Raw genomic sequence first — 15,164 nt, forward strand, 5'->3', positions numbered from 1 at the left:
TTATTATTAATGGTAACGATGTTCAGAGGTTTCCTGTTCAATTGCGTCCGACTGTATGCACTGTGGTAGTCCTACTGCACGATTGATGAATGATACAGCTCTTACTTTGATTTTTTTTTAAAAAAAAAAAAGAAACAGTAATATTTATTAAATAACAAATTTAACTAATTTCTTTATTATCTATATATCTACTTATAATATGAAATCCCGTAATACCCGATTGAGGGAAACGGGTTATGCGGTTTGCGGGTCAATATCCTGTGGTCCAGTGACAACCCGGCATTGGTCTGCCCATGTGATTTCCTCAGTGACCGCAGCTTCCTCCTCTCGCATCATCTCACCATGGCTCTCTGCTTTCATATCTTTAGGTGGAGCAAGTCAAAAATAGGGAGCATTGGAATGAGTCAATCGCAAAGAGACAATGATGCGGCGCTCACTTTTACATTGCGCAGTATTTGTGTGTCATGCAATGGCCCTTTCAATATCCTTTTCCTCGTCATATTTGGAATCTATTACGCACAGTCCCACCACGATCTTCACGCAGTGAAGATTACAAAGAGTTCGCAGATTTAGAGATTGGCGAGTTGCGGGTCGCAGGTCACGAAGAAGCAAGGATCATCTTCGCAAATCTGCAACTGAAGCCCCAAGCAAGCGCCCACTCCCAACACTAGCCCCGTGTAACTCACCAGCCACCAACGTCACACAATAAGCCATGAGATCTGAGAAGGGATTTCGAATTCAGAGTCGAAGCCAGTCGAGGAAGGTGAAGTCACTATTCTTCTCAGTTCTTAGAGATGGTGAGCAGGTACAGATTTTGTTTCCTTTTTTTTTATGCAACTCTAAGATGCTATGAGTTTTGGAATAATAGAACCTCAGTTGTGTTTGCTACCTCCTTACTATCTCAGCAAAGCCAGTTACGCAACATGCCAATGCTAATGTGGATGCAGGATATTGATACAAATGTAAACTTAAAAACTTTTGATTTGTTTGTCATCCAAAAATTTTGACATATATTCAGCATTAATAAGAATGCAAAAGAATTTTGGCCTAAGCTTTGATCTGGATTCCAAGTGACCTTCAAATCAAATGTACCAAATTTCTTATAAATGAACCTCTTATTGCTTTATCTATCATTAGATTAAATATTCCTCTTTTCTTTTTGATCTGGTTGGTATGCTCTTGCTTCATTTTCTGAAATTCCATTCGGCAAAATCGATTTCGTGTATGCTTTGGATGACATATATTCTGATTCCACATTTAAAATTGCATCTTCTAATTCCACCGGTAACTTATTAATTAATTAACAATTAATATATTTGAGATTTCAGTTTTCACCGTTACTACTAATATATTAATGTGGCTGCTGAATTCCATCAGTTACGTCTGTCTGATATCCATTAGATAACACTTAATAATTAGGCCCTCCTTAGTGTTGCTAACTTAAATTCTTTGGTCTGCTTAATCATTGTATCCATTTCATCATATTTGAATTCTCGCAGCCCTACATCTATCATAACCTTGAAGTTCCCATAACTTGAAGTTCAACCATCAAGTACGTTTCCTCACCTGAAATTCTATCATAACCTTTTACCTTTTTGTTGTCAATTTTGAATTCATATGAATACACTTCTTGTGCCAGCTTCTGATATAAATCTTAGAAAATGCAACAAAATATCTTGTACGGACTGAGTGGTTTGATTAAAGGCAGATAAATTTTGCTCTGGTTAGTGGTTCTAATAAGCCAAATGTGTAACATAAAATGTGGAAAATTTTCTAGAATATGGCATTAAATGGTTTCTTATACGGGAAGGGGGTCAAATGCTTAAATGAGATAACAATGAGATTATGCATATGTGTTTTATTAAGGGAATATTATCCTAGGTACATGATCGTTGTTGCTGTTATAACTGGGATTTTCCTAGATGATTATTGTAGGAGATTGAATTGTTTGGTGTACATTATAATATTAGAAAACTATTTAAAATGATTAAATAATACTTGAAGATTCTAAAATGATGGGTTCAGTTCTGCATTTCGCTGTATAGTGGAGGTTGGCTTACTTCTCTTTATGGGTATTGCATAGAAATGTTACAAAGTAACGGATACAGCATGAGTGTGCGTGTTTGTGACGCTTTGGGCCTGATGAAAATTTGTAGTTGAAGCTTAAAGATACAATATCCCTACTGTTAAGTGCTTTTTTAAGTAGTAATGCACACTACAAAGTGTCAAAATGATGGTTAAGGCAGTGCTGATGGAGTGGAACTATAATGTTAAGCATGCCAAAACTTTATTATGATGATCAAAATTCTTTGTTACTTGCTGAAGGATTTTCTCGATTAGTTAATGGATATGAATGGGTTATACAAGTGTTGCTGATACTTAAAAGAAGTACTATAATGTTAAGCATGCCAAAACTTTATTATGATGACCAAAATTCTTTGTTACTTGCTGAAGGTTTTTCTGGATTAAATGGCATTGCTTGAAACTCTACCATGATTTTATGCTTTGTTAGTTTTTTGGCTAATGTTTGGGAAGCTGAAAAGTTAGTTTGAATCTTGCTCCCTTAACTAAATTATGATGAATTAAATAGCATGAAAAATGTAAGAAAAAGAGGAGGTTTTAGAGCCGCCTAGAATATAAAGATAAAATATAAAATGTTTGCCTAAGATGGTATTGGTGAGATGCTAAAACAATTTAAGACACTTTTTCTTTATAGTTTAATGTCCATTTGCCTTTAATTTTATCCCCCAGGAAAAAACCACCTTTTGGTACATTTGATATATTGAAGCCTTGGGATACCATGCAAACTGAAATAAAATAACCATGGGGCTGCTAATAGTTATGCTAAAATCAAACATTATTAGTACTTAAAACTGTAAATTCAACGGTTAATGAGGATTTGACAAGTATTCAAAATTCTGTGATGTGTCTCCTTTATTGAAATCTCCCAATCTAAGCCTTTGACACTTTGCTTGTCTATTTATTTTGTGCCATGTATATACCATGTATTTTGTGTGATTTATATGTTATGTTATTTAATGCATTACTACATTAAACTTGTATTTGTTGTAGCTTTGTCAGCGGGTGCCAATTATAGCATCATCATAGCATGGCAAGCACCAATCGGGACATGATAAAAGATATCAATAATAGTAAAGAGACCTGGACAATTGTTGCTCGAGTTCTTAGGAAGTGGGTTTCCTATAAGAAGGCTCCACCGTATGCTCCTTGGAGGATTGGAATGCTCCTTGTAGATGAGCAGGCGAGTTAACGTTTGTTATTGACTATTTATTTAGGATAAATAACACTCTTAAATGACAACACAAAATTTGATTAGGGTTCAAGAATAAAAGGTTTTGCAACACAAAAGGGCTTGATTGAGCGATACAAGAATGATCTTAAAGAGGGTAGAGTATACCACTGCGAAAACTTTCAGATAGTTGGCAATGATAACAAGTACAAAGTGACATCACATTCTTGGAGGCTTAAGTTCCACAACACAACATACTTTGAAGAATTGGATTTGCCTATTCCCAAAGAGTCTTTCAACTTCATCCCTATCAAGGATATTGCGGAATACACTGCAAAGAATGAAGGATTTATTGGTTAATATATAAATATTTCCTTTAAGTTCTCTTTTCAAAGTCTAATTTTTCACTACAATTAAAATTGTAACATCATATATTCTTTGTGTAGATGTCATCGGCTTCCTCCAGGCATTTGGGGATTTGAAAGACTTCAAAAACACATTTGGAACTTCGAAAACAATCACCCTGACTCTTTCTAATCAATAGTAACAACCTTGATTGTCATCATTTTATCTTCTTATTACTGCCATTCTCTAATTCTAACTAAAGTTGCAACATATTTCTTGCAGTGAGAGCGCAATAAAGGTGGTATTGTTTGGTAACTGCGCGGTAAATACATATAATAGCAAGCCTCAAGGATCAAAGCATCCTATTATTGTGATGGTCAGATTTGGAAGGTTAAACAACCAACAAGGTACAACAAACATATTTGCATTTAAACAAAAATCAATTTCATGACCCTAACACTTTGATTGGCACATTATTAGCGTATGGGCATATTAGCAACGTGTTTGAAGCAACTAAAGTTTTGTTCAACCCTAACATTCCAGAGGCCCATGACCTACTTCAAAGGTGAAGCCCCATGAAAAGATTTTCCACCAATACATATTTACTATCCATAAATATTTATTGATATTTGCAATGACTGAAAAATCTTAATCATTTTTATTATTGTTGTTGCTAGCCTTGACGAAATACCTGAAGGTAGGCAGCACTTCTCTCAACTTTCCAGTGCAGATTACCAAGTTGTAGACAATGAGTCAATGCTAACATTTCCAATAAGAATACATGTGGCTGAACTCTCCACAATTACTGAGGTACCATGATGTCTCTTAACAATATTTAATAGTTAATTAATTGATTGATTAATTTTGAAATTATTATTATCTCGATGTGCATTATAGTTAATAAAATTAAGATATAATTGTGCACATCTAATACATGTTTTTCCAGATTTTTCAGGGTTTCATAAACTCCTAATACTAAAATTCACGTTACATCTCACATCTGAATGCAAAATATTATTTATGTTCTTGACAAACCAAGGAAGAATGATTTTTGCTATACTACATATATTTTTATATATGCTTCCTATTGATATGTATGTCCGTGCTGCTTATTTGTTTCCTACCTTGATTACAAATATATGTCGGTAATTTTGTTATATGTTCTGCGTATGTTTGGTCCATATAAGATTTTACATATATTTTGCTAACAAACATAAATTATAATGTATATTTTTTGCTCCATGTCAAGATCATTAAATCTTAGCTTCTTTGTTTCTCAGATGTCTTTTTTCTTTCATCTTAGTTATCCTAAGATTTTTATTGACTACATTTGTTCTTTGAAAATAGCCGTGTGAAGTTGTAACTAAGGTTTGCATCCAAAAGATTGAGATTGCTTACGGCTGGACCTATGATGGGTGCTCATGCGATCGCAAACCTGTATATGAAAATGACAAACTAAAATGCAAAAGCTATACGAATGATGTGTTGACTATTGAGCCCAAGTAAGATTATATGTAAATCTCTTTACAGAATGAACAAATGTCTACACTATTTATGTTCTAACCAATGAAAAATGAAAATGTAACTGAAATACTATTTCATATTGTTTCATAGATTTAAGCTCCATTACACGGTGTTTGATTCAACGGGCATATGTTCAATCATATTTTTCAATCGTCTTGCTTGTGATTTGATTGGCTTCTCAGCTGAGCAGTTGAAGACAAAGGTAGCAAAGGTATGACTCTTACATTGCACTTCTTCAACTCAACACTCGTGTCATAACCTTTGTACTTTCCCAACCTGTTATTTCAGGACAAAAACCCAGGTTCTTTTCCGAAAGAATTGAGCAATTGTATGGGGAAAGAAATGATTGTCAAGCTAAAGATCAAAGAAAGCAATATTAGGTATCGAAATAGCAGTATGGGTGTTATCCAGTTCTCTACTGATAAAAAGATGCTGGAAAACTTTACGTACTCTGCTATCAAGGTATTCAAATAACTCTTCCTCATCATATCTCAGTACTCAATGTTAAAATCTAACATGTTAGAGCTCCTTCACACAATTATGTAGGGAAGTCAACCTAATGAGTCTGAGAATATCACTCATGAGAAGGCTACAGTTGACACTTCATCATCACAACCAACAACATTGTTGTCATGTGGCATGCTGGACGTGGATAATGATCTCTTAAGATCTCAATTGCATGGCTCTCTGAACACATTGTCTAAGCGTAAAAAAAATCCGCTTGATTCATCAATTGATGATGACGAGACGAGATTGTCTGCCAACACAACTACAAAGTCCAGCTACGTGAAGCCATTGAAAAACATCAAAAAGGAGAAGGAAGATAAAGACTGATTTCTCATCCCTCTCAGTGGTGACATTATCAGATCTTAATTTGATTGCGCACTTTTTTTTACTTGATAGCCATATTACTGCTTAACGTAAAAGACCTATCATTGAAATAATGTTTTAGTATTGATGCTTTTGAAGTTCATCTATAAATCTTTCATCATCTTTTATATATAATTTATATATAGTTCACGTGAATACCAAAACTCGCAGCATTTTCAACTGCTCTGCATATATTTACATATGACATTTTTTATGCTCACTAAGTTTTACGAATATTTTATTACTATCAAAATTGATTAATTTGGAATGCATTATTGTTTGAAATTAGATGAGGTTATAGATAAGTAATAATTAAATTTTAATATAATTTTTACTTTCTAATTTCACCTCTCCCAAGACCTGTAAAGTTTTAATGGATTCCCAACACTGACTTACATGTTTAATTTTTCCAAGAGTCATATTTATGTCATTTAATTTAACAGTTTTAGTAACTTAAATTTTAATATAATTTTTACTTTCTAATTTCACCTCTCCCAAGACCTGTAAAGTTTTAATGGATTCCCAATACTAACTTACATGTTTAATTTTTCCAAGAGTCATATTTATGTAATTTAATTTAACAGTTTTAGTAACACTCTAATTCGATTTAATTGTTAAATTTGTTTAGAGAAGCTAGATTGCATTTTGCTCCAACTAATGAATCTTTAAAATAACAAAATCAATAATAATATGTTTAAATATACAAAACTAGATATTGTTCATATCTAACTAATTTATATATTACTCAATAGAGTAATTCACTTTCCACCATTTGTTACTATTACTATTACTCATTAATATTGATCATTAATTAACAAGTCAAAACATATCATTTTTTTAATATATTCACAATAATTAATTAATAATTAATGGATAACTTATTTAGGGAAAAAAGGACAAGCTATTGGATTGTTTTTAGATTGTCAATTGTGGCTCTCTACTTGCGTGATAAACTATTTTAATTGACAAACAGATATATTTCACTAATCTGATCAGGGAAAAAATTCTTATTCTTTAAGTCCTTAATATAAAACTCAATGAACTAATTTGAGTATATCAACGATCTTAGTTAAATTATTGGTTAATATGGTATATATTTCCCTCAAATAATCTAAGCATCTTCCTTAATTTCATGCATTTTTCCCTAATTGAAAAGAAAGATAAAGTTTGATTTCTCAGCTCTCTCAGTAGTGACATTGTTTGCTGCAAGCAAACATTTATGTTGTTAAAGACATTGTGTTACAAACATTAGTAACAAGGTACGATTTTATTACAAGGCACCATTTCAGTGTAATAAATCAAATTCGAATGAATGCATTAAAATCAAATGAATTAAGGAATTCGAATAATAAAGGTCCAAAGTATTATTATTTACATATAACTCACATGAAGAACAACAGTCACAGCATTTATAACTATTGGACATATATTTTAATATTTTATTCCATGTACTCATTAAATTTTTGCAATATTCTTTGCTATCAAATTATTTATCAATTTTTCACTCTGTTTATATTTTCTCCGGGATATTTCTATAAAATTCATCTATGCATTCATCAACTTCACAATCAATTATCAATTAATTACTTTGGAATTTATTACTATTTCAATTTGGATTACAAAAACATTGATGCGTTACATTTCCACACTGATGATTGATGCATTCATAAATGAGATAAGTCTTATTCCAAATATAATAGTATCATGAAGAAACGTCACTGATCATTTTCCGCGCAAAAATAATATGATGAACATTGCAGCCTAGACTTGTGTCAGTTTCCAATTACATATCATTTGCCAATCCTAATGCGCCTGTATATCCCACGGTTTGCATAAGGGAGATCTTGGGATGACGTAAGTTCATCTTTGTGCTTGACATCCTTTGTCCGATATTTATCCAAATAATTGTACTCGCTATTCCAATTTATCCTCATATGAAATGATTTAGTGATTATTGGTCAAGTTAACAAAGATCGGCGACCCAAAATTCGTGATCTATAATTTTGATACATTCATTGTCATATTCTTAATTATAACACACTCAAAAAAGACACTCTGTTGTTGAGGCATCGTCATCTTACATTATGCATTTAGAACTGATGCCATGGTATTCCTGAACATCCTGAATTACTGTCAACATTGCTCCGTTTGCTGAAAATGTGAACTTCAACAAGAACCACCTTTTGAGATTTTCCCCCTGTTGTAGATGACGGTTACCTACATCAATTATTAACAAGGCTTGTGGCATCATCCAAGCATAACTGACCCAATCAACAGTCAATATTAAAGGACCTCGTCCGTTACAATGTAACAGCAAGCTTAATCCGTTCATTACTGCACAAACTGAATCACACAAGACATTGAATAACCCAATTAACAATCAATAATTGAGGGGCAAATAACACTATTGAGGAATGCAATGCGATTAACATATTGTCGTGAGCTTTACCATCTTGTGCCCATACAATTAACCGCTCTTCACATCAAATTTACTTCTTACTCATCACACAATCCACTGCCGGCATGGACAAAACCGCATCCAGCATCAACCTTCAAAGCTCTAAACAAGGCAAGTTTTCCTTTACATATCATGTTGTATGTTAGTTGTTTTCTCTCTGTCCTATTACTATGGCAAAATTATATCCATCAATCAAAGGACTCATGACTCTATTTAACAGTGGAATGGTAGTTCATAGAGATGATGCCATATAGACCATATACGTCAAATCTCATTTTCTTTAAATATATGTGTGTGTATATGGACAACGAATGTGTATATACACATGAACCACAAAAATATTATAATGGAAAATATTAGTTACTTCTCCTTTGTGCTATTGCTAGAAACATCTTGTGCTAATGACTGAAATAAACAATTCAGTAACAGATCATCCAAATCATTATATACAAGAGTCAACTCTGCACAAATCAAAGAAAAGACGGTTTCCAGACACAACCAATGAAGATGCTAGCGTTAATCCCATCCTCGATCAGCATATCATAACAGGTACTTCACTCTTCTCAAATAAATTTAGTGTGTCATTAATTCCTATAGTGGCTAGGATAAAGTTATTTCCATAGAAGTATGGCAACTTTATCTTCATCGTGATACTACAAATATACCGGACAAGAGTGTTTCACTCCTCAATTTTGTAGTGTAGTTAATTTAATATAATACTACACAGATCCAGTTTGTGGTTCTAATTATGCCTCCAACATTTACTAATTTTGAAAACCATATACATATACACTCTCGGGAAATAAATCTGCAGCCGTATTATTAATTAGTACGTTATGTAATTAGGAAAAAAGGGCTCCAATGGGAAGTATTTGAATTTAAGGTTAGAGAAGTGGGATAATTTCATTTACATTTAACGTTCATTTTCAACCTCATGCCATTGTGATATGAATTATGTTCTAATGGCATGGCCAAAAATATAAGAGACATTATGATTTATTACAATATATTATTTAAAAGGTATGAAAGGTATGAATAATAATACTTATTATTCATTAAATAGAAATTTAATTTGACGGACAGAATTAGTAAAACATAAGTTAAACAAACAGGGCAATTTTTAAACAAAAATACTCCATTAAAAAATTAACAAATCAAAGCCGTGGCACCATTTTAGACGAATCAAGAACGCGACTTCTTTCAAAATGAAGCGATGTTTTATTGGGTTTTATATTCTTCATGTCTTCATTCACTTAAAAATTCTTAACAAATCTTCTTTTTACAGAATATTGACGACTTCGTGTGATTCGCCAAATTTTTGCCCATTAAATTCAGATTGCTATATTTTTATTTCTGCTTCTTTTCTAACATTAATTTTTGCTGTGCACATTTCTTTGCAAATTATGATCCAGAGAGTTTGTCGTTCCTCTCAAAACATGTTCACTTTATTATTATTATAATATAATATAATTGCCATGCTTATTTTCAAATTCATCCAATATGATTCGCTTAAACAGTCATGAATAAATTACCGTGAAAATTAACACAAACCACAGATAGTGTATTGTCCCAAGTCAATAGGCAGCAAGGAACACCAATCTTTCCAAATATTCGATCACTACATATTTACATAGATTAGCCCGACATCGCATCCAGCAAATCATAAGTTCATAATGTAGCAATGATGCAACCAAGAGAAACTGCTGACGGAAACCCCAAATTACACGCAGCCACTAGCATTGAAGTCGCCCATGATGACACACAAACATCCAGCACATCTGAATACACCCAGCCTCATGTGTCCACTACAAGCTACTTAGATGATGGCGACCCCGTCTACGAGTGTCAATTTTGTGGTGCCTTACTCTGGATTGGCGAGCGCCTCAAGCGTTGCTCTTCTTCTGAATACCCGCTTTTCTCAACCTGTTGTTGTCACGGCAAGGTTGTTGTGCCTTACCTTCAGACCCCACCAGAACAATTCCGACAGCTTTTCTTCCAAAAAGAACATCCGAAATCTAAAAACTTCTTGGCCAACATCAGAGCATACAACAATATGTTCTGCTTTACTTCTATGGGAGGAAAGATTGACCATTCCCTCAACTCTCGCGGAGGTGGCCCCTACTCCTTTATCATGTCCGGCCAGAACTATCACCTCTTGGGAAGCTTATTGCCACCTGAAGGATGCCCTCCTGTGTACTCACAGCTCTATATTTAGGACACGGACAATGAAATAAGGAACCGGATGGCAGCGATCAGGTGCGTCCACCTTATGCTACTTATATCCTCTATCATCATGTTCTCCTTACAACACACTTCATGTTAAACCTTACCTCTCAATTGCAGGCACCATCCAGACAAATCGGGCATTGACGAAGCCATTGCTATGGACATTAAAGATTGCCTCGACCAGCATAACGCCCTGGTTAAGAAATACCGTATGACGTCAGAAATCCTTCGCCAAGACAACACTGCTGAAGTCAAGATACGCCTCCTCAGAGAATCAAACAATACGAGCAAAAATTACGAGCTGCCAACGAAATCAGAGGTAGCCGCATTGATAGTTGGAGATTTTGATGAATCATATGTCAACAGAGACATAATCATAGAAAAGAAAGCAGGCTCCTTGAAGCGCGTCCATGAATTGCACAAGTCGTACTTGCCTCTTCAATATCCCCTCATCTTCCACTACGGTAATAACAGCTTCGTATCGAAGACGGAACATAACGATGCATCTCTTATTAGCACTAGGAAGAAAAAGTACCTCACAATAAGAGAGTACTTAGCTTTCAGACTGATGGATAGAAATATAAAGGAGTCTGTGTTACTGCACTCAAAGAGGTTATTACAACAATTCATCGTAGACGGCTTCGCAATGGTTGAGAGTGAGAGGCTCGACTACATAAGGAGACACCAGAGAGAGCTCAGGGTTGACCTATACAAAGGACTCGTTGACGCAATAACAAGGGGCGAGACAGATGCGTCCAACACAGGAAAGAGGATAATCCTACCTTCTTCTTTTACTGGAGGTGCTAGATACATGATCCATAACTACCAAGATGCAATGGCCATATGCAAATGGGCTGGATACCCCGATATCTTCTTGACCTTCACCTGCCATCCAGCATGGCCTGAGATAACAAGATTATGCCAGAAACACAACCTCAACCCATCCGATCAACCTGACATCTTGACGAGGATGTTCAGCCTCAAACTTGCAGCACTGATGAAATGCATTAAGGAGCAAAAAATATTCGGCAGAATAAAAGCAGGTAACAGTATAACCTCCCTTTAATCACCAAAATAAACCACTATCGTGTACTGATATGCGGACTTTTAGAGATATATATAATCGAGTTCCAGAAGCGGGGGCTGCCGCACGCACACATTATTTTGTTCATAGAGCCACTTGACAAACCCAAGACAGCTGAGGACGTCGACAGAATCATCTCAACAGAGATACCTGACAAGGACGAAGACCCGGTGCTATTTGAGCTTGTCACCAATTTCATGATGCACGGGCCTTGTGGTCCCTCCAATCGGAAATCACCTTGCATGAAAGATGAAAAGTGCTCAAAGTACTTCCCAAGAAGATATGCGCCACACACAATAATAGATGATGATGGGTACCCCACATACCGTAGGAGGAACAATGGCACAACGACTGTGAAGAAAGGAATTCAGTTGGACAACAGATATGTCGTCCCGTACAATGCTCAACTATTACGACTCTTCCAGGGTCACTTAAATGTCGAGAAGACAAACCAATCAAGGGCTATCAAGTATTTGTTCAAATACATCAGCAAGGGCCACGACCATGTCATCGCAGGGATCTACCACAATGATGAGCCTGGAAGCTCACGACCCGATTTTGATGAGATCTCACATTACCTTAACTGCAGATACATCTCAGCCTGTGAGGGCGCATGGCGAATATTCTCATTCGACATCCACCACAGGTACCCCTCTGTCGAGAGACTGAGCTTCCATCTACCAGAGCAACAGGCTGTTTTTTACACGGCCAACGACGAAATGCCATCCCTGATTGACAGGCCACGGGTAAAGGAGTCAATGTTCCTTGCATGGCTCGCCAAGAATAAAGAAGACTCATTCGTAAGGACCCTAACATATTCCGAGTTCCCACAACATTACACTTTCAATAAGCAGATGAGGGAGTGGAGGTTGCGCCAAAGAGGCTTCTCTGTTGGGAGATTAGCTCACGTATCACCATCCCAGGGCGAGGCTTACTACCTCCGGGTCCTGCTGACTAAGATGAGAGGGCCCCTTAGCTACAGAGACATCAGGACAGTAGACAACATCGTCCAGCCGACATTCAGGGCGGTGTGCTATGCGCTGGGGTTGCTTCAAGATGATCAAGAGTACATCGACGCGATAAAAGAGGCGGCATTCTGGGCTACAGGTCAGTACCTCAGGAGGTTCTTTGTCAGCATGCTCTTATGCCACTGCTTGTCTGACCCCACTTCAGTCTGGGAGCAAACAAAGCATCTCATATGTGAAGACCTTCTGTACATTCCACGTCACGACCCACGACATCAAGGTAAAATAGACACTACCTGAACTATGTTCCACTCACACAACATTCTGAACGTACAATACACACCCTATAGAGACACCAAGTGGTCACCCTGATCAACGACATCTATTGTTGTTAGACGCGCCTGGCCATAACATCTCTTACTTTTCTTGACCTGCAGAAATGTCGATCACCGACTCAGACAAGGAGGAGGCTGGACTTATTGAGATTCAGAGGCTACTCTTAAAGAATGGAAGGTCACTAGACGACTACCCATCGCTGCCAAAACCAAGCTCCACCGAATTCTTGGACACAATAAACAACTTGCTACTCCAAGAACTCAGTTATGACAAAGATGCTTGTGCCGCAGATGCTATAAGGTTAGCAATGTCACTAACAGATGAGCAAAGAAAGATATTCCACGAAGTCCTTGACGCGGTTAGCAGGAAAACCGGTGGGTTCTACTTCGTCTACGGTTACGGGGGCACTGGCAAGACTTTCCTCTGGAATGCCCTGACTATGGCTGTACGAGCAAATGGCGACGTGGTCATCAACGTCGCATCGAGTGGAATAGCAGCGACTCTACTGCCCTCAGGAAGGACTGCTCATTCGAGATTCGCGATCCCCATCGACATAACTGAGGACTCCACATGTAACATTAGCCACGGTTCTCCTGTGTCTCATTTACTACGGTCCGCAAAATTAATCATCTGGGACGAGGCCCCAATGATAAAACAGCATTGTGTGGAGGCTGTAGATCGATCATTAAAGGATATAATGAGGTGCGACCTCCCATTCAGTGGCAAGTGCGTCATCATGGGGGGTGATTTTAGACAGATCTTACCTGTCATACCGAAGGGATTCCGTGCCGACATTATCAACGCGGCTATAAACTCATCCGCACTTTGGCTGTCGTGCAAGCTGTTCAAGCTCACTAAAAACATGCGCCTGCAGTTTGCTGCTGAGGCAATAGACCAGAAAAAGGTTAGTGAATTCTCCAGATGGTTGCTTGACGTTGGTGATGGTACAATTGGGCTGCCCCATGAGGGCACGACGGACATTGAGATCCCAGCCGATTTCCTCATCACTGACTCCCTTGACCCTATCAACTCTATAGTCTCGTCTACATATCTCGCACTCCAACAGAACATAACACATCCAAACTACCTCACAGAAAGGGCGATTTTAGCCCCCACAACTGATGTCGTCGACCAGATAAATGATTACATGCTGTCGCTCCTCCCTGGAGACCCCGTTCAGTATCTCAGTTCTGACTCCATCTCTAGCACCGATCAGGATAGCAGCTCATTTGAGGATCTGTACTCCCCGGAATTCCTCAACACAATAAATTGCTCTGGGATGCCGCCCCACAAGCTCTCTTTGAAGGTTGGAATACCAGTCATGCTATTGCGAAACATCGACCAGTCTGCAGGCCTATGCAACGGAACGAGGCTTCGTATCACGTATCTGGGCAAAAACTTTATCAAGGCGGTAGCGTTAAATGGAACAAGCACAGGTAGGGGTGTTCAAGAATGACCCGTCCCGGTCGGCCCGTTCCGGTCCCGGTCTTATTGGAACGGGACGGATCCGTCCCGAAATTTTTCGGGACGGGACAAACCGGGACGGGACAAAAAATGGACCGGGACGGGACGGGACACGGGACGGGGTCGTCCCGTCCCGGTCCTTTTTTTATTTTTATTTTTAAATTTTTTTAATTTTTTATCCCATTTATATAATATTATTTTTTTCATATCTTTTTAAGATTTGAGACTATTGTATGGAACTATAGATATATTTATTTAGAGTTTTTATATTTGTTAATGATTTGAGATTATTGATGATTAGAATTTTTAGCAAGTTTTTATTGTGTTAAAAGCTTTTGTTTAGAGTTTTTAATGATTATTATATGTAATATTTTAAGTTTTTATTTAAGAGTGTCCAAACAAATAAATAAAAAGATGTTTTTATAAGATTTAAGCCCAAAAAAACATAATTAAAAAAATCAGATTTTATTTAAAAAATTTTTAAAAATTTAAAAAAAATTAAAAAATTAAAAAAAAAAAAAAAGGGTTCGGGACGTCCCGGTCCCGTCCCGGATCCGTCCCGTCCCGACCGGGACCGGGACAACCCCGGGACGGGCCGGGACACGGGACAGAAAATCTGTCCCGTTACTGTTCACCGGGACG

The 15,164-nt window shown here is 37.0% G+C and overlaps 3 protein-coding genes across 3 annotated transcripts; all 3 read left to right on the forward strand.

Annotated features, from left to right (window-relative positions):
- The first annotated feature begins 712 nt into the window (after positions 1–712).
- On the forward strand, positions 713–5,953 carry LOC114722449 (replication protein A 70 kDa DNA-binding subunit-like). The gene is made up of 11 exons (XM_028908478.1): positions 713–805; positions 3,098–3,262; positions 3,338–3,605; positions 3,697–3,793; positions 3,878–4,002; positions 4,076–4,160; positions 4,273–4,405; positions 4,943–5,097; positions 5,210–5,330; positions 5,408–5,581; positions 5,666–5,953. Exons 1-11 carry the CDS (start codon positions 713–715, stop codon positions 5,951–5,953), a joined length of 1,704 nt encoding a protein of 567 aa, XP_028764311.1.
- Positions 5,954–10,689: 4,736 nt separating this feature from the next.
- Positions 10,690–13,022, forward strand: LOC114722451 (uncharacterized). Its single transcript, XM_028908479.1, has 3 exons — positions 10,690–10,703; positions 10,791–11,716; positions 11,848–13,022. The coding sequence occupies exons 1-3, from the start codon at positions 10,690–10,692 to the stop codon at positions 13,020–13,022; spliced, it is 2,115 nt and encodes a 704-aa protein (XP_028764312.1).
- Positions 13,023–13,161: 139 nt separating this feature from the next.
- LOC114722452 (ATP-dependent DNA helicase pif1-like) lies at positions 13,162–14,514 on the forward strand. The gene has a single exon (XM_028908480.1). The coding sequence runs from the start codon at positions 13,162–13,164 to the stop codon at positions 14,512–14,514; it is 1,353 nt and encodes a 450-aa protein (XP_028764313.1).
- The last annotated feature ends 650 nt before the right edge of the window (positions 14,515–15,164 follow it).

Source organism: Neltuma alba, unplaced genomic scaffold, assembly GCF_004799145.2.
Source record: "Neltuma alba isolate B1F8T4 unplaced genomic scaffold, ASM479914v2 tig00012094_pilon, whole genome shotgun sequence".
Lineage (NCBI taxonomy): Eukaryota > Viridiplantae > Streptophyta > Magnoliopsida > Fabales > Fabaceae > Neltuma > Neltuma alba.

Excerpts from the sequence above, each read along its gene's own strand:
- LOC114722449 (XM_028908478.1), top strand. The coding sequence starts at position 713 with ATGAGATCTGAGAAGGGATTTCGAATTCAGAGTCGAAGCCAGTCGAGG. Across the intron at positions 4,161-4,272 it reads GCCCATGACCTACTTCAAAG|CCTTGACGAAATACCTGAAG; the intron begins GTGAAGCCCCAT and ends TGTTGTTGCTAG. Across the intron at positions 5,331-5,407 it reads TGAAGACAAAGGTAGCAAAG|GACAAAAACCCAGGTTCTTT; the intron begins GTATGACTCTTA and ends CTGTTATTTCAG.
- LOC114722451 (XM_028908479.1), top strand. Across the intron at positions 11,717-11,847 it reads ATTCGGCAGAATAAAAGCAG|AGCCACTTGACAAACCCAAG; the intron begins GTAACAGTATAA and ends TTTTGTTCATAG.
- LOC114722452 (XM_028908480.1), top strand. The coding sequence starts at position 13,162 with ATGTCGATCACCGACTCAGACAAGGAGGAGGCTGGACTTATTGAGATT.